The sequence below is a fragment of the Callithrix jacchus genome, chromosome 6 (genome assembly GCF_049354715.1).
Source record: "Callithrix jacchus isolate 240 chromosome 6, calJac240_pri, whole genome shotgun sequence".
In the NCBI taxonomy this organism is placed as follows: Eukaryota; Metazoa; Chordata; class Mammalia; order Primates; family Cebidae; genus Callithrix; species Callithrix jacchus.
The window spans coordinates 159,467,366-159,485,421 of NC_133507.1; the positions used below are offsets into that span (position 1 = coordinate 159,467,366).

General features: G+C 60.1%; 1 protein-coding gene and 1 pseudogene across 5 annotated transcripts; one reads left to right on the forward strand and one right to left on the reverse strand.

Annotated features, from left to right (window-relative positions):
* Positions 1-1,067: 1,067 nt before the first annotated feature.
* KLHL30 (kelch like family member 30) lies at positions 1,068-17,776 on the forward strand. 5 transcript variants are annotated; one of them, XM_054258087.2, is made up of 9 exons: positions 3,057-3,105; positions 4,338-4,543; positions 5,033-5,849; positions 7,086-7,218; positions 9,024-9,110; positions 9,829-9,984; positions 11,552-11,740; positions 12,810-12,955; positions 14,415-17,776. In XM_054258087.2, the coding sequence occupies exons 3-9, from the start codon at positions 5,076-5,078 to the stop codon at positions 14,664-14,666; spliced, it is 1,737 nt and encodes a 578-aa protein (XP_054114062.2). In that variant the 5' UTR covers positions 3,057-3,105; positions 4,338-4,543; positions 5,033-5,075; the 3' UTR covers positions 14,667-17,776. The 5 variants fall into 5 exon arrangements, with proteins under 5 accessions (XP_035162097.3, XP_054114062.2, XP_035162096.3 ...); XM_035306205.3 differs by having other exon boundaries at positions 4,477-4,543; XM_035306206.3 differs by lacking the exons at positions 3,057-3,105; positions 4,338-4,543 and adding an exon at positions 1,068-1,175.
* Positions 16,671-17,244, reverse strand: LOC118154711 (UPF0561 protein C2orf68 pseudogene; annotated as a pseudogene).
* Positions 17,777-18,056: the final 280 nt, after the last annotated feature.

Genomic DNA, 18,056 nt, shown 5'->3' on the forward strand with positions numbered 1-18,056 from the left:
AGCCAGATGCCTTCAAACAAGGTGGTTTGGACCCAAGAAAAAGGAAATGTGAACAGTGAATAGAGCGGCACCGCAGCAGGTTCGCAGGGAAGGAGGCGCCGTCCGACGCGCTGAGAGCGCTGGTGAAAGGGAACAAGGACGGCCTGGTGGAAGCCAGGCCCCACATCGCCCCGATGGAGTGGGAGGGGCTGTGCAGGGCTGTAACACCCCGAGGGCTGGGCAGACTGGCTGCGGACTGGGCCATCCGCACAGCCGGAACGTTCGGGCCCAGCAGAGGGGCACTCACACATTTTTTCCTTTTTCTGTTTGGAGATGGAGTCTCGCTCTGTCACCCAGGCTGGAGTGCAGTGACGTGATCTCAGCTCACCGCAACCTCCCCCTCCTGGGTTCAAGCGATTGTCCTGCCTCAGCCTCCCGAGTAGCTGGGAATACAGGGATTCACGGACAGCTAATTTTTGTATTTTTAGTAAAGACAGGGGTTCACCATGTTGGCCAGGCTGGTCTCTAACTCCTGACCTCCAGTGATCCACCCCCACCCTTGGCCTCCCGAAGTGCTGGGATTACAGGCGTGAGCCACTGCACCCGGCCTCACACATTTTCACGATTTCACGCTCAGAATCTATTCCGAAGGAATAATCACACAGGTGATGCCACCTTCATTATAACAGGCCCAAGTGGAAAACAGCTTGAACGTCCACGAACAGGTGGAGTGACCAGTTATCACTCCCAACTTCACAAAGTGTCATGTTATCCTATTGATTTGAAAATCGCTTTTTTTTTTTTTTCCTTCTTTGAGTCGGAGTCTTGCTCTATCCCCCAGGCTGGAGTGCGGTGGTGCGATCTTGGCTCACTACAACCTCTGGCTCCTGGGTTCAAGCGATTTTCCTGTCTCAGCCTCCTGAGTAGCTGAGACTATAGGCGTGTACCTGGCTAATTTTTGTATTTGTCATAGAGACGGGGGTTTCACTACATTGGCCAGGCTGGTCTTGAACTCCTGACCTCAGGCGATCCATGTGCCTCAGCCTCCCAAAGTGCTGGGATTACAGGCTTGAGCCACTGTGCCCAGCCGAGGTTGAAAATCTTATCTTCAAGTGCTGATCACATCAGAAATACAATATAACCACATGTGAGGAAAGGGCACTGACCGCACGCAGGCATGCTCATTTTGACAACAGGTAAGAGTTGGGAGCATGTTAATGGCAAATGGTCTTTTACTGGTGATTTCTGCTTTTTATTTTTCTGTTTTCCAAAAGGAATTATGTTATGTCTATCCTCATAAAGAAACTAGCAGTGTATTTTTAAAAAGCTGCACCACTCAGCAGTAATCTGTCGATGAGGATTCGTTTTGCGCCCCTGGTGTCAAGTTTCCCAAACTGACCTGTCATCTGAGGTGCTGGGGCTCTGGGCCCCACGGCGGCGGCTGTGAGGACTCCACACTTGGCAAGCAGTGCTGTTCCCCGAGCAGAGCCAGCTCCCCGTGACAGGAGCCTGTCATCAGAACCCCTGTCCTCATTTCCTCCAGCCCCAGCTGGGACTGCATTAACCCTGCATGTTCTGTCTGCATACAGCGGGGACAGTGGGGAAACCCGACACTCCAGCGCCTGTCCCATGGTGGTCCTGGACACAGCGAGAGTTGGGGTCTTCCCGCCCCCCCAACGTGAGGCTGACACCCAAGGCTGGGGAAAAGTCCCGGGTCAGTATGTGACAGGAGCAGGGGAAAGAGCAGGAGCGGGGGCCACGCTGGGCTGTAGAGGAGGCATGGACTCAGGGAACTTCTCTGGAAGGTAACACTGGGAGCACCTGGCAGACCTGGCAGTAATTTGTGTGGTGACCTTCTGCTCCATAGGCTGCATGCATCTCAGGAGCAGGGACTATGGCTTCCAAGCCACAACCAAGTCCTCAGCGGGTAGCAAGCCCAGCTGCTACGCTCACAGAACACATGCCCTGTGTCCAGGACCCCGGAGGTCAGGGCAGGCACCTCAACGTCCTTGAGAAATTCCCTAACTCTCCCAAGAGTGCGGTTCTGTCTCCCTGGGGGCCGCCTGGGTCTCTCTGGTGTGTAAGAGCGTTAGGACAATTCCTAGCAGCATCAAGAGGGCACAGCCTCAGCTCCTCTAGGTTGCAGCACAGCTGGAAATGGTCATACTGGTCAGGCCACGTGGCCAATGGGTAGAGGGCTGAGGGCTTCTCTCCTGTGCACCTGAAGCCCCTCAACCACGAAGCTCTGCTCTGACCACTGTGTCCCGTGGCCCCTCATTCCCCAACTCAACCCACCTGACCTTGTTCAGGGCCTGCGGTTCTGAGCCAGGTCCCCCAGGTGTGAGGCACTCCCCCTGCGACCTCCACGAACCAAGTGCTGGACGGGAGGCTGGGAGCCTGCTGATGTAGTGGTAGATGACCCTGTTGCTTAGGTGTCCTGGGCAGCCCCAAGGCCAAGGCCATGGGGTAGCAGGGGGAAGGAGCCCCAGGATCTCCCCGAATCTGAGGGTGCCTCCTCCCCTCTCTGGGCAAAGTGTCTGCATCACCACCATGGACCCCAAGCTTGGAAAGCCTCTGCGGGCCAAAGTGCCCTTATTCAGGATAATCGAATTTTCCCTTGTGGCAAAAGAGCAAGAGGACACATAGGTGCCGTCAGCATCAACAGTGAAGGCAGCACCTGTCGGTGTCGTGGCCCTGGGCTGAGGCTCTCTGGGACCCCGGTCCCCCACCATGGGCTCCACTGTTCCCACCTTGCAGATGAGGAAACAGGTGGGGAAGCTGCACCCTGCCCCCACTAGTCAGCCCAGCGGCCACAGCTTCCACCCGTCCTTGCCCTGGAGCCCTTCCTGAAGTCTCTCCGAGGCCATGTTCCCTCGAAGGCCTCAGTGGGCTTTCTGAGCTGACAGTCACTGAGGAGCCGGCGTCTCGCTCCTTCCCCCACCCGCCCAGCCCTCACTGCCTGACCCTCCCCCCGCCCTGCAAACAGAGGCTAAAAATACCCTCCTGTCCCAGCGTGGCCACCAGCCCAGCCCTGCCCCGCCCTGTAGGCCTCTGTGTTCCCTGGCTGCCGGCTGGGCAGTCCTGCTCTCAGGTCTGTGTTCTCAGCTTCGAGGTCCAGGCTGAGAGGTAGGATCCAGGGATCTGTGGAACAGGGGACAGCAGAGAGGGTGGGGGGCGGGGGGGGCTACTCAGCAGGGAGCAGTAGGGAGGGTGGGTTAGGCCCAGGAGGCCAGGATCACAGCGGGGTGCTTTGGAGACACCCCCTAGCCCTGCCAGTGGCCAAGCCAGGCTCCTCAGTGTGGGGGCTCAGGAGACAGGTTTCCCTCTGTCTCAGCTGGAGCAATGGGAGGGAGGCCGGGCCACCCCTCAATGGCAGCCAGGACCACTTGGCCACAGTCGCCAGCTTGGCTGGGCTAAGGCCGTTTGCTGTCCTGCCCACTTGGCTTCCTCACTCCGGGGATGGGCAGGAACCAGGGTGAGGCACTGAGACCCTCAGGAAGCCCCGGGTCCAGGAAGGAACTCAGGGGTGTCAGCAGGCTCCTGTGAGCCCCCAGGGAAAGTGGGGGCACTCACACATGCCGGCCTTGGCCAGGGCAGCAGCTGGCCCAAGACAGCACAACAATGACAGGAATGTGAGGCCTGCAGGCGGTGGCCCAGGGACAGCCAGTCGCCTACTCAGGCCCCAGCTCATCTCCCTGAGGCCCAGGGAGGGCAGAGCCGCCTTCTCCAGCTCCAGCACTCCCTTGGTGGGGACCAGGCAGGGCCCCATGCATGCAGTGTTGGGTGGGTAAGTTGTGTACTGGCCGGGCTGCTGGGGTGTGGGGCCTCCAGCCGCCTGAGCCGCCCTGTGTGCAAGAGCTGGGGCTGGTCAGCGAAGCCCAGCGCACTCCCAGGGGCTTCCCCGCTCTGGGGTCGAGACGTAGCACTGGGGTCAGGAGGCCGGGTCGTTCAGCTCCCACTACCTGCACCTGCACCGTGGCCGCCCCGGCCAGGCTCTTGGCCTCCTAGTTCTCCAGCTGAGCTTTGTCATTTCCATGCCACTGGCATTCCCAAGCATTTTGTCCCCGTGGACGCGCGGCCGCCAATCCTGCCAGTACAGCTCTGCAAGGCGCCCCCTAGCGGGCGAACAGCCTCTCCGCTGTGCAGACTTTCACCCTGGGGTGACTGAGATGAAGGCTTGTGCGTAGACGTGATCTCTCCTAGGGATGGTTGCCTTAGGGTGCAATACCAGAAGGACACAAGCCACATGCACACAGTGACATGGGCCTGGACGCAGCCTTGCTGACTTCAGCCGTGTAAGCGTGGTGTTGTGAAACCCTCCAGAACACTGCCTGCCTTTGGCCATTTCTGTTGAGCAGCCTCCACCAGGCCATGTGGACTGCAGGGATGAGCCTGGGCCCCCAAGCGGAGCTCTGAGTTCCAACTCCAGCTCCACCACTTCCTAGCTGTGTGATCTCGGGCAAGTGACTCAAACCTTCTGTGCCTCCGTCTCCCCAGCTGTAAAAGGGGCAATGATTACATCCACCCTCCAGGACTGCTGTGGGGCTGAGTGGTGAATGCACAGGTGATTTTGCCGAGAGCTTCTTTGCATGCTTGGCACGTGGCCTGGCACCTCGGAGCACCATGGGAATGGGAGCTGCTGCAGCCCCTAAATGGTTTCCCTGGCAATGTGGGATCTGGGACAGAGGATGCCTCCCAGGTGTTTGGGTGCCTCCAGGGCCCCTAGGGGGTGGGTTCAGTGTAGCCAGGGTTGTGGAAGAGGCCCAGGGCATGGGTTCTCCTGCCAGCCCGTCTTGTCCTGAATGCCTGGCCATGGGGAGGTCTCCCACCCTCTCTGAACCTCAATTTCCTCACTACAAATGGGAATGCCACCTGCCCTACCTTGCAGGGTTCCAGGAGTGGCTTGAGGCAGATGGCGGGTAAAGTGATTGGCACATGGTCAGTGCTCAGCCTGTGTTTGTCAAGGGATGAAAGGGCTGATCGACAGACTGGATGGGTTGCTCAGGTGGATGAGACCGTCCCCCTTTACTGACCCTGCTGTCTTTTCTCCTAGGAGCTCAGGAGGCTCCAGGCACCTCTTCCCTTGAGTGGGCATCATGGTGCGGAACGTGGATGACCTGGATTTCCACCTGCCCTCACATGCCCAGAACATGCTGGAGGGCCTGCAGCGGCTGCGCTCTCAGCCTAAGCTGGCAGATGTGACACTGCTGGTAGGTGGCCGAGAACTGCCATGCCACCGTGGCCTCCTGGCCCTCAGCAGCCCCTACTTCCACGCCATGTTTGCGGGTGACTTCGCCGAGAGCTTCTCTGCACGCGTGGAGCTGCGGGATGTGGAGCCAGCTGTGGTGGGGCAACTGGTGGACTTCGTGTACACGGGCCGGCTGACCATCACGCAGGGCAACGTGGAGGCGCTGACACGCACAGCTGCGCGCCTGCACTTCCCCTCCGTGCAGAAGGTCTGTGGCCGCTACCTGCAGCAGCAGCTGGATGCTGCCAACTGCCTGGGCATCTGTGAGTTTGGGGAGCAGCAAGGGCTGCTGGGCGTGGCTGCCAAGGCCTGGGCCTTCCTGCGAGAGAACTTTGAAGCTGTGGCACATGAGGATGAGTTCCTTCAGCTTCCCCGAGACCGGCTGGCCACTTGTCTGGCCAGCGACCTGCTACAGGTGCAGCCAGAAAGAAGCCGGCTTGAAGCCCTGCTGCGCTGGGTGCGCCATGACCCGCAGGCCCGGGCTACCCACCTGCCCGCGCTGCTCAGCCTGGTGCGCCTGGACGCTGTGCCCAGGCCCTGCGTGCAGCAACTCCTGGCCACAGAGCCCCTGATCCAGGAATCAGAGGCATGCCGGGCAGCCCTGTCCCAGGGCCATGACGGGGTGAGTGAGTGGCTGGGAGGCCCCCATCCCTGGGAAGCAGGGCAAACACCCACCTGCGTAGGGACAGAGTAAGGAGGGAACATCCCAAGGTGCACTCTGACCTTGCACTGCTCCTTGTTTGGGCCGGTTCCCTGTGAGGACATCAGCATTCACCCTCAAGTGTGGATTGTGCCTCTGTGCTACACCCTGGGTGCCGGCGGGGCGAACGTAGAAGTTGTAAGATCTGACCCTGTCGAAGGAGCCTGCAGCTCAGTGGGACAAACCTGGAAACAGATCTCAGGCAATGTGGAAGGGCCAAACACATGCCCAGGATGCATTCTGAGAGGGGCTGGCAGTCAGGGAGGGCTCTCTGGAGGAGGCAGCATCTGAGCTGGGCCTTAGAGGAGGAATAGGAGATTGCAAGGAGGAAAAGAAGGGAAACCATCCAGGAAGGTGGTACAGCTTGTGCACAGGCAAAGGAGGTACAGATAGGCCTGGCAGACTGCCTGAGCTTTTATGGGGTGCCACTTCCTGTTTGTGATGGCAGTGTGCCTGGTGGGGAGGGCGGGTCATGATGGAGTGACAGGTCTGGGAGTGGCTGCTCAGTCAGCTGCCGGGCACCCTGCTCACGGGCCTTGCTTCAGGGCACTCTAAAGGAGACAAGTCCGGGGACAGGATGGCTTGGGCTGATGGTTCTCAGGCCTAGGGTGGAGTGAGGAGCGGGCAAAACCCTAACCCCTCTCCCGACTGGTTGCCAGCCAGTCACAGAGCACCCGGCCTCCTGCTGGAGCTGGCCTCATAGCCTTGCCCGGAGGCAGTCACCTTGAATTCTAAATGCTAGCAGTGGGAGATCTGGGGGGTCCATGAGGGGGCCAGGATTGGGTGGATGTAGGGGAGCCCTAGACAGTGAGTGCTTACTGGGCATTCCTAAGGCAGCCAGCGTTTCCCACTGAGCCAGGACACCCTTGTGCTGCCTACTAGAGGCCACCCAGGGAGCAGGGGCAGGGAAAAGCTCATGCGTGGTGCTGCAGACCTGCTGCAGGGTGGGTTCTGAAGGCAGTTCAGGAATGGACCAAAGGCACGCGGTGACTGCGAGGAGGGCCAGCTTGTGCACTCGGGCACGTGCCATCCCCAGCAACATGCATGCCCTCGCGCACACACAATGCACACACATGCCGAGGCCTGCCCAGGACACTCAGGGGCTCTGGGCATGGGGAGACATCGCTGTTGCTCTGATCCTGGCCTCCCATCCCACAGGCGCCACCCACCCTCCAGCAGAAGCTGGAGGAGGTCCTGGTGGTGGTGGGCGGGCGGGCGCTGGAGGAGGATGAGGCAGGCGAGGAGCTCACCCCCCACCTTGGGAACTTTGCCTTCTACAACAGCAAGGCCAGTAAGTACCCCTCTCGCGCCCGGGCCCGTCCACTGTCCCTCGGTCCCGGCAGGAACTGCTGTGCCCTTGTTGTACGTAGAGCAAGTGAGGCGTGTAGAGAACCTCACCTGGGGGCTGCAGAGGACCCTGGGCGCCCCAGTGGGGAGGAAGGCTGGGGCACTGCTGTCCCCTCTCCCTGCAGCCAGAGCCCAGGACTCTGGTCCCTTTTAGGCCCTGGGGCTGGTGCACAGGGCTCAACGGCCCAGACTGCACCCTGTGGGGTGGGCGGCCAGGCTGCTGCCCCTCCCCATTCTCCTGGCTTGGTACACCTGATAGGAGAATCAAGACCCCAAGGGGAGAGCGGGGTTGGGGTGAAGGGGTGCAGGCAGATGGAGCAGTGAGAGCTCAGCTTCTGGGTCAGCCCAAACGGGGCTCCTATCCTAGCCCTCCAGTGGGTGACCTCACCGCTCTGAGCCTCAGTTTCCTCATCTGTGAAACGGGCTCCTGCTTCTTCCTCACACAGTTGCAGGGAGCCCTGAAGTGGGTGCTGAGGCCAGGTCTGCCATTTGGCAGGAAAGGAGGCATGGGGGCCCCTCAGTGGCTCTGGAGGCCCCCCCTGCCCCGCACTGGCCCCAGGGAGTGCTTTGGAAAGGGCTGATGCAGGCTGGCTGGTTGGTAGGTTGCCAACTATCCCCATGGCGTCAGCAACTGGCAGGCTTCAGGAAGCCCGAGGTCAGCTGTTGGGGTCAGGGGCTGACCAGAAGGGATTTGGGGCTGACGTCAGGAGGGAACAGCTGTCCCTCAGACCTGGGCGGGAGGTGGGGATGCTGGCAGGAAGGGCCTGTTGACGGCCGGGCAATCCCAACCCTGGAATGACAGAGCCGTGAGTCACGGGACACGGCCTCTGCCCACCATGCCAGGCTCTGCTCCCAGGGAGGCCTGGAATATTCCACATCTCCCCAAAATGGTCATAAGCAGTCAACGGTCTTCCTAGGGGACATCCAAAGGCCTGGGTCTCTTCCACAAATACCCAAAATATATCCATTCATAGGACTTTACCGTTTCCACATGTATTGTCTTATCTTGATTTTCCAAAGCATTTTCTCATCTCTTGCCTCAGTTTACCTCTTGTAGCTCCAAGAGGCAGACTTGGCTTGGGCATATTGCTCTGCCCCACAACCATAGCAATAATAATTCTAACAGCCGTCATCAGCTGAGCAGTTCCGTGAAGCCCTCATAGCTCCCGGGAGGCAGGCGTCACCCCCATTCTACAAGGGAACTGAGGCAGGCTGGGGTTTGCCCAAGGGGACATGGCTGGGGTATAGCAGCTGGGATTTGGACCTGCTCTGCCTGCTGCAGGGCCTGTGCCCGATCCCCTGTATGTGCCTGAGAGGGCGGGGAAGGAGGAGGGGGAAGGGGAAGGTATGCTGTTGGTGTCATCACCCACTATTGACACCCACAGATCAGACCACTTAACCCACACTCATCTGACTGAAAGGCAGACCCAGGGGCTGAATGGTCTATTTGGGGTCAGTGGGGTCAACTGCAGGATCAAGGTGAGACCCTGGCCTCCAAAGCCTGGCTTCTCCTCCCGGGGGTTATCCCGTGTCTACTCTGAGTCCTAGGCTCTGCGGAGAGTGTGGGGAGCCAAAGGACCTAGGACCCCCTGTGCCCCCACACCAGTGCCACCCTGCCCCTCCCTTTCCCCACCAGGGAAGGGGGCATTTCTGCAGTGGTGTGTGGAAAGGCACCCGGAAAGCGGGAGTGGGGATGGCTCCAGCAGGGAGCCTGGCAGCCTAACCCTTCTGCCTCTCTCCTCCTGCCAGAGAGGTGGATGGCACTTCCAGACTTCCCCGACTACCACAAGTGGGGTTTCTCCTTGGCAGCCCTGAACAACGCCATCTATGTCACAGGTGGGCAGCTCGGGGGCCCTTCTGGGGATGCCCTGCCCAGCCAAGCACTGGGCACAGTGCAGCTCCCCTGAAACCCACTACCCATACTCTGTGGGTCCCTGATGGTTAGTCACAGCGTGTCCAAGCCTTGCCATGCGTGTGAAAACAAGGACACTTAAAATCCACGGTCATTTGTGGGAGCTGGGAGCTGTTCCTGTACGCAGGCTGGCGTGGGCCAACCCCTGCCCCACACAGCTCCTTCGGTGGAGGCTCCGGATCTGCCTGCTGAGTACTGTGCTGGCTCTGACTGGCTCTGACTGGCTCTGAGTGGCTGCCGTGGACCTTCAGCACAGGTGCCACAAGGTTCCAGGTGGCCTCCTTCGGCGGGAAACCCCAGGCCTGGGTGGCTGACCAGGTGGTCTCCAGAAGGAGTCATGGGATGCAGGGGTCACTTTGCTCTTTCTTATCTCAGAAGTTGGGGTTCCTTGTACGATTTGGTAGGGGACAAGCTTCCGCTGATAGGGGCTTGAAACCACTGATTTTGTCCCCCTTATTGATGGGGGATGGCGGGACCCGTGCAATCACATAGCTCCACTGCACTACCCTGGTCCCACCCTGGCTCACCATGTTGGCAGTCACGGCCTGGCATGGGAGGAGGGCCCCGGATGTTGGTACCCAGACCCCACTGGCCTGGTGTCCCAGGCAGGTGGTACCCATGTAGACAGAACTTCTCCCGCAGGTGGCTCTCGGGGCACCAAGACAGACACCTGGTCAACCACTCAGGCCTGGTGCTTCCCACTGAAGGAGGCTGCCTGGAAGCCCGTGGCGCCCATGCTGAAGGCCCGCACCAACCATGCCAGCGCGGCACTCAATGGGGAGATCTACGTCATCGGCGGTAAGGGACAGACAGCCCTATGCTGGCCTCAGAGACCACGGAGATGCCGCTCCCACTGCCACCCTCAGGGCTCGCTGTCTGGTGGGGCGGGCCAGTCACAGGCCAGGGCTCCTGACCAGATGAGCCATCGAGACCCATGCCCAGGCGTCCTCCCTGGCCAGCTCCCAGTGCCTCTGCCGTGCCGGGACAGAGACGGCAGGGCAGTGTCAGCCCCAGGAGGGGTTCCTGCAGGAGCTGCAGTGGGGACGGGCACACCCATCTGCCAGCACCCGCAGCTATAGCAAGGAGTCACCCAGGAGCCTTCACTTAAAGAAACATCGAAAAACAAAATGTGGCAGCTCACTCCTGTAATCCCAGCACTTTGGGAGGCCGAGGCAGGGGGACTGCTTGAGCCTATGAGTTTGAGACCAGCCTGAGCAACTTAGAGAGACCCTGTCTCCCTTTTAAAAATTATTTATTTTTGAGACAGAGTCTTGCTCTGTCACCCAGGCTGGAGTGCAGTGGCGTGATCTCAGCTCTCCGCAGCCTCCCTCTGCCGGGCTCAAGTGATCTTCCCACCTCAGCCTCCTGAGTAGGTAGGACCACAGGTACATGCCACCATACTCAGCTAATTTTTTGTATTTTTAGTAGAGATGGGGTTTCACCATGTTGGCCAGGCTGGTCTTGAACTCCTGATCCCCAGTGATCCACCCGCCTCGGCCTCCCAAAGTGCTAGAATTACAGGAGTGAGCCACTGTGCCCAGCCAATAAAATAAAATAAAAAAGCCAGCCATGGTGTCATGTGCTGGCCAAGGAACACCACTTCGCTCCAGCCTGGGCGACAGAGCAAGACTCAGTCTCAAATAGGAAAAAGAAAGTAAGAAAGAGAAAAGGAAGGAAGGGGGAGGGCAGGAAGGAGGGGATGGGAAGGGGAGGAAGACGTGTGGCCCCAAAGCTCTGTAGGTGACAAACTGGCCTTAAGGCCACTTCTAATGCTCCACCTGTCCCAGCTGTCCCCTTTCTCTCAGTGGCTACCGTGTCCCCAACCAGAGACCAGAAAGCACCAAGGGGTCCCGAGCCCAGGGCTTGTGAGGTCCCCAGGTGCTCACAGGGGCCCAGGCCAGGGCCCACTCTCCCCAGGAGAGGTCCCTATCACTGTCATACGCAGACTCTCTGTGGGACTGGGAGGGAGCTGCCTACAGCTTCAGGGTCTCATAACCAGCTCTCCCAGGGCTGTGTCCCCCATTCCAGTTCAGAGCATCCCAGGAAATGACTCCCAGCACATGAGGGCCTGGGGGCGGGTGGCCTCCTGAGGGCTCCCCACCAGCTGCTTTCTGAACATCAGCCTCAGCTCGAGCTGCAGAGCGGGGCATTTCTAGGCCCTGGGTGTCCACCCCCACACCTCTTCCTGACCGCATGGCCTTAGGAGGTGCTGGTGCCTCTCAGAGCCTCAGCTTCCCCATCTGTGAAATGAGGAGCCACCCCACCTTCCACCAGTGTGGTCCCTGCTGCCTTACAAAGCCCCAGTCCCTGAGTTTCCAGGCCTGACCTCCTCCCAGCCTGTACCCACCCCATCCTCGCCCCGCAGGCACCACCCTGGACGTGGTGGAGGTGGAGAGCTACGACCCCTACACGGACAGCTGGACGCCCGTCAGCCCGGCCCTCAAATATGTCAGCAACTTCTCGGCCGCCGGCTGCCGGGGCCGGCTCTACCTGGTGGGCTCCAGCGCCTGCAAGTACAACGCCCTGGCCCTGCAGTGCTACAGCCCTGTCACAGGTGGGCGGGGCCCAGGGACGGAGAACAGGGGACCACAGGCCCCTCCGACGGGCGACTTCCCCTTGAAGTGATGTTGAGGGTGGGGCTCCCGAGGACAGGGGGCGCCTGTTTGGAGAGGGCAGGTAGTCACAGGCTCTCACAAAGAGGAGGGGACGTGGAGGAAGGCAGGGGCCTGAGGGGTCGAGGACCCACTTCGTCACCTCTGCAGAGTCCCAGTGCAGAGGCAAGCTGCACGTCTGTCCTGCCAAACCTTAGGGTAGCAGCGGGCTGGGGCTGCGGGCAGGGTGCCAGTGACCTGAGCCCAGTGCCTGGCAGCTGCCTGGCTGCTCTTCTACCTGAAAGGGACTTGAGGGCTGGGAGCAGTAACCCCTGACCTCCTAGGCCCCAAGGCCCATGTTGGGCTCTGGATTCTGTGTCAGAGTTTGAGGCCCAGCCCAGGCCCCCTGAACTCGGAGCCGGACACCCCTGGCCCTGGTCCTGTTTCATCCTCTGGACTGTGTAGATGGTGTCGGGGACAGTGTAGATGCTGTTGGGGACAGTGCAGATGGTGGCAGGGACATTGCAGATGGTAGCAGGGACAGTGCAGATGGTGGCGGGGACAGTGTAGATGGTGGCGGGATCTATTCTGAGGCATGGCTGTGAGGACCCCTCAAGAGACTAACTGGGCCCAGGGTCCAAGCAAGGCCCATCTGGGTACCAGGCCCGGGGTGGGGGCCGGGCAGGGGAGAGATAGAGATCGAGGGGCCCCCAGCAGCCTCCAGTCAGGGTGGTGGGGGTGGCAGCCAGGCCAACGCCGCCTCCCATGGGGGAGAGTCCTGAGGGTTGCTGCACCCTCCACAGCCCCTCACTTATGCTGCAGCCTTGTGAGGGGTCACTGCCCCCAAAGGGAGAGAGCGAGGCCGGGTGAGAGGCAGGCATGGGTCCCTCCAGCTGCACCCCAGGGACCTACTCCCATTTCACAGATGGGCTCATTGAGGTTCAGAGAGGCACTGAGCCCAGGGCCCCTCAGAGTGGGGGAGCCCACCCTGGCCACCCTGGTGATGGTGGCCGGTGCCCGTACCCCTCACAGATGCGTGGAGTGTGATCGCCTCGCCCTTCTTGCCCAAGTACCTGTCCTCGCCACGCTGTGCTGCGCTGCATGGGGCGCTCTACCTCATTGGGGACAATACCAAGAAGGTCTACGTGTATGACCCCGGGGCCAACCTGTGGCAGAAGGTGGGTCCCCCCTCCCCATGTGTGAGCCCTGCCCGGGCCTCCTGACAGAGAGCCAGCCTGGGAAGTGAGGATGGGGTGCCCACAGAGGGCCCACAATGAAGGGGGTGACACAGGCTGAGATTCCCCCCAAGGCTACAAGGTGACCACAGTGCCCTGGCCCGAGTCCCCTTGGGGACAGGGGAGACAGACAGTGACAGTGGGAGACATGGCTCAGGGTGGCTGGCCACTGGTGCTGTGTCCTTGCACTCCTTACAGAGGGGTGGCCTGTCTGCCTTCTCAGGGAGCAAAACCAGGTTCAGCTGGAGGCTGCTATAGGGACAAGAGGGAGTGCGTCCGTACTCTGCCTCTGGTGGCCAAGCCAGGGAGGGGGTCCTGAGCTGAGCGTGAGCTGAGAGCAGCCAACCCTATGGCCTTCTTGTGGCCTTCCTGTGGTCCTCAGCACCATCCCACCATGTCCCCCTTTCTGACCATCAGTCCCTGAGGAAGGGGCAGGAGGTAGACCTCTGGGTAGCCTCTGTGGTGGAAGGGGAAAGTGCCCAGGAGGTTGGGCATGGGTCTTGGCACCAAGCCAGATGCCCTGGGCCTGCCCACCTACCCCAAGTCCCTTCAGGCTAAGAAGGTGGCACTCCCTGCAGCCGCCCTCCAGGCTGCCAGCCTAGTGACAACAGTTCCTCTGCAGTCCTGCTTCCCACAGCTGTCCCCTGGCGTCAGCGCTCAGCTGACCCAAGGGCCCCATTACAGCGGTGAGACAGGTGCAGGGTGGGCTCTGCCAGGCCAGCATGTGCTCTCCCAGCTGGGCCACAGCCAGGCCTTCCTCCAGCCCAGGCCGTTGTCCCAGGCTCAGGGCCAGCACAGGAGGGCTCTGCCTTGTCCTCTCCGGGCCTGGGTCCCCGTCTCTTCCCTATCTTCATCTGCAGACAGACAGGCCTCCCACTTCCCGCCCGCCCGGGCTCTTCCTGAAGCCGCAGCTCTCTCCAGCCTCTGGAAAGTTGCCGGCCCCACACAACCCCTCTCAGGGGCACTCCCAAGGCCAGAGACTGAGCAGGGGCTGCAGGGGGCCCATCCATGGTGGGCTAGGCTCTCCCTTGGTGTCTGCCGGGGCTGAGCCACACCCATCTCCTGTGAGACAGGGAAGCCTCAGTGAGGCCTCGAGTCAGGCAGACTCTCCGAGAGGGAGCTCTGGGCTCAGGCCTCAGGGCCCATTCTGACAGCAGGGATGGACATGCCATCCCTAGGGATGAGGGTCAAGAGGGAAAGGGGCCTCCCCACTAAAAGAAGAGTCAAAGGAAGCTTGAGGGGCTGGGCGGGCTGCCCAGATACTCTGCTCTGGTACCCTGGAGGGGGTCTGGGCCAGGTGTCTGGCCGTCCTCTCTGCCACTCCCCCGACCCTGCCGAGGGCACCCTCAGCTCTGCTCTCCAGCATCCGCCTGCAGGACACTAACCCACTGACCGTGCGCAGGTGCAGTCCCAGCACAGCCTCCATGAGAATGGCGCGCTGGTGCCACTGGGTGACGCGCTGTACGTGACAGGTGGCCGCTGGCAGGGCATGGAAGGCGACTACCACGTGGAGATGGAGGCCTACGACACGGTTCAGGACACCTGGACCCGCCACGGCGCCCTGCCCCGGCTCTGGCTCTACCACGGGGCCTCCGCTGTCTTCCTGGACGTGTCCAAGTGGACGCAGCCCTTCAGGCCCGCCCAGGAGCACTAAGCCAGGGTGGGCTCCCCGGGGAGGGGCTCCCACAGCAGCCCCTCATCGCCCTGTGGAACGGTCCCCTTTCATTTTCACTTATTTGTCCTCTTGCAGATACCGTTCTTTCCAGGGCTTGGGCTGGGCTCAGGCCATCAGGGGTGATGAGACAGCATGGCTCAGATGACACAGCCTTGGTCTCTGCGGCCACCACACTCCATGCTGAGCAGTGACAAGGGCCTGAGTGCTAGATGCCAGCATAGCAGGGACAGGAAGCTCTCTGCTTCCCCCGGGGTTGCTGAGACCTCCAAGAGAGGAACAGGGGCCGGCCAGCGTTCGCAGAGCTTGCGCTCTCAGCTTCTGCCCCTGGGCCCCAGCAGGGGCTTTGGGAGCAGTTACATGAATGTAGGGTGAACACAGAGTGTCCAGGTAGCTGAGGCTGCGGGGGAGGGCAGGCCCCGGAGATGGGGTCAGCACCAGGTCCTCGTGGGCCTGCTTCTGCCTGGCTCACAGCAGCATGACTGTGCTGGCCACCTTCCCTCTCTAGGCTTCAAGCTCTGTGTCCATCACACACGGGGCTGGCTGTGTGGGCTTTGGGTCCCCACACAGCCTCTGCATGTTGGTGCTGTGGACAAAGGAGGCCCTCGCCCAACTCTTGCACCCAGTGGGCAGTGCCCACAGAGGCCCCTGGAAGAAGGGAGGAGGGTGTGGGGACGGCCTGAGGGCCCCAGGGAGGTGAGCAGGAGAGAGTGCTCTTGGAAGGGATGGCCTCCGTCTCTGTGTCAGAACAAAGGCTTTTCATCAGAATGAAATTTTCCACCAGGAGACGACTCTTGGGTGTGTTGGTGGCAGCCTCCTAGGGTGGGGGTGGCATCTGATGGGGCCCCTGCCGACACGCAGCCCGACTCCGGCTAGCTCCCAGTGCTTCTCCCCCATCCTGAATGAGGCACCCACCTTTGTAGCTAAGGAGACAATGAAGGACTGTCCCTGGGTGCCCAGTGGCATGTCCTCACTGCCACAGGCCCCACCCTGGCACAAGGGGCTAGAAGTCAGGGGTCAGGCCCAGCCAGGCACAGGCTCTGGCATTGCCCTGAGAAGGCCTCGGGCAGCTCCCATCTCCCGCCAGATCTAGGTTTCCTCTCCAGGGCCAGCCCATGGGTTCCTCCTTGAACCACACCCCTCCCCTGGGGACCAGAGGGGCCTCTGACATCCTTGGGTTCTGAGAATGTGAACTCCTGGGTCTCTGGAGCTTTCGTAGGTAGGGATCCACTTTGCTCTCTGACCTGACCTCTCATACCCCTCTTTTTTTTTTTTAAGATGGATTCTCACTCTTGTCACCCAGGTTGCAGTGCAGTGGTGAGATCGCAGCTCACTGCAAGCTCTGCCTCCCTGGTTCACGCAATTCTCCTGCCTCAGCCTCTCAAGTAGCTGGGATTACAGGCACCTGCCACCACACCTGGCTCATTTTGTATATTTTTTTCCAAATAGGTCTCAAAAATGGAGGTCTCCCACTTTATTGGTATCAGAATTACTTGGCGAGTTTGTTAGAAGGGTAGATCCCCAGAACTCCCCCCTCCAAAGTCCTGAGCAGCTGGAGGTACACAGTCTTGTTGAAGGGGAGGAGAAGGGATGGATTCTACCTGAGGCAGAAAGATGAGAGGGAAAGGAACAAAGAAAAAGAGCTGAAAAAAGGTCTATGAACACATGGGAGAAATGAGCAACAGCACAGAACCACCGTAAAATAGCAAACACGGCTCATGCAGCTGAGGGGAGCAGCTTGTGGCGTACGACCTTGCTGAGAAAGCAGCACATGGGCATGAGGCTTCATAAATCCTGGTTCTCCCTGGAGTCTCTGCTTCTAGAACACCACGTTAGCCACACAAAATTCTCAAAAAAAAAATTCCAGAATATCAGGCTGGGCAAATGGGTCAAGATATAAGAAAGAATGATGGCAAGGCAGGCCAGGTGTGGTCCTGCAATGCCCTATGGATGCAGCACCTCGGGGGTCTCCAGGTCAGACAGATGGGTCCTGATACCCCCAAACTAAGTGGGAGCCCCCGGGCAGAATTCTTCCCAGTGCAGTGACCCAGCCTGCAGAGAACGCCTTCCACACAGTCAGTGTTGGCTCTGGGACTTTGCAGTCTCCTCCTGGGTACGCAACTGGAGGGCTTCTTGCATGGGCAGATCCAGAGGCTTGCCTGCTGACACCTCCTCACTCACCCTTCCTGGGTCATCGCCCTGATACACGATAACTGATGTGACCTCTCCACTGTCTGCCTCGTACTCTAAGCAGAAGAGCTGATGGCCAGAAGGCTCCAGCTTGGAGCCTCCACTACTGCTGCTTTCACTGGATTCTTCAGTCTGGGTTGCGTGGGTGGGCAGAGACAGCTCGGTGTCACAGCAGGTCTGGCTTGCAGGGCCGCATCGGCGCGGGCGTGTGCCGCCTCCTCACCTTCTCGGCCGCCTGCTTCACCTTCTTGTCATCGTTGTCCCGGGCAATCTGGTTCTGTCAGATATGGTGCACGAAGCCGTGGTTCATGTCCAGCTGCCCGCCAGGCTTGCAGCAGTGCCCGGGCCAGGGATGCGGCCCCGTCTCCATCCAGAACGGGGGGGGCGCAGAGTCGCCGCTGCCCCGATGGCCCCAACAACCACCACCTGTTCACAGAGGTCCACGTCACCCCTCCTCATTTTGTATTTTTAGTAGAGATGGGATTTCACCATGTTGGCCAGGCGGGTCTCGAACTCCTGACCTTGTGATCTGCCCACCTTGGCCTCCCAAAGTGCTGGGATTACAGGGAGTGGGCTGGGTACAGTGAGAAGTGAGTTGATCCCGCACCCAGGGAGAATCTTTGGGAGAAGTGAGTTGACCCTGGAGGGCCATACAGGGTGGGGCCTCTGGGTGCTTCCAAAGTAACAAGAGCCGGGAGCTGAGACCTTCGGTGGCAGGTGGGTTGGAGGAAGCAAGGGTGAGCGTTTCTGGGGCTCTGGGCTCTGTTTCCATATGGAAATCCGAAATGTTTTCTGGACAGTGATGGAAGGAGGTCAGCTGAAGGGCTGTTTAAAACGAAAGACTCCATGTAAACCATTTCTGCAAAAATATTTTAAATAAAAATAAAACTGAAGACATGAAATGTCAAAATAGGCTGACTGATCACAAAGTAGCCAGAAGGGCCGCAGGCCAGAGCAAGGCCCGCTGTCCACCCTGCACACCCTGCGGGAATACCGGCGGCTGCGGTGGAGGGCGCCAGCCTCTCCAGGGCCTGGCTCCCAGCTTTGAGGTGCCAAGGTGCACCTCGCCCAATCAGCTGGGCTCCTGATTCAGGGGGCCACTGCACCCTGCAGGGCCCCAGGAGGGAAGAGGCGCCTGGTGGGCATTCAGGTGAGTGGCTGAGGAGAGTTTCCTGAGGGCTC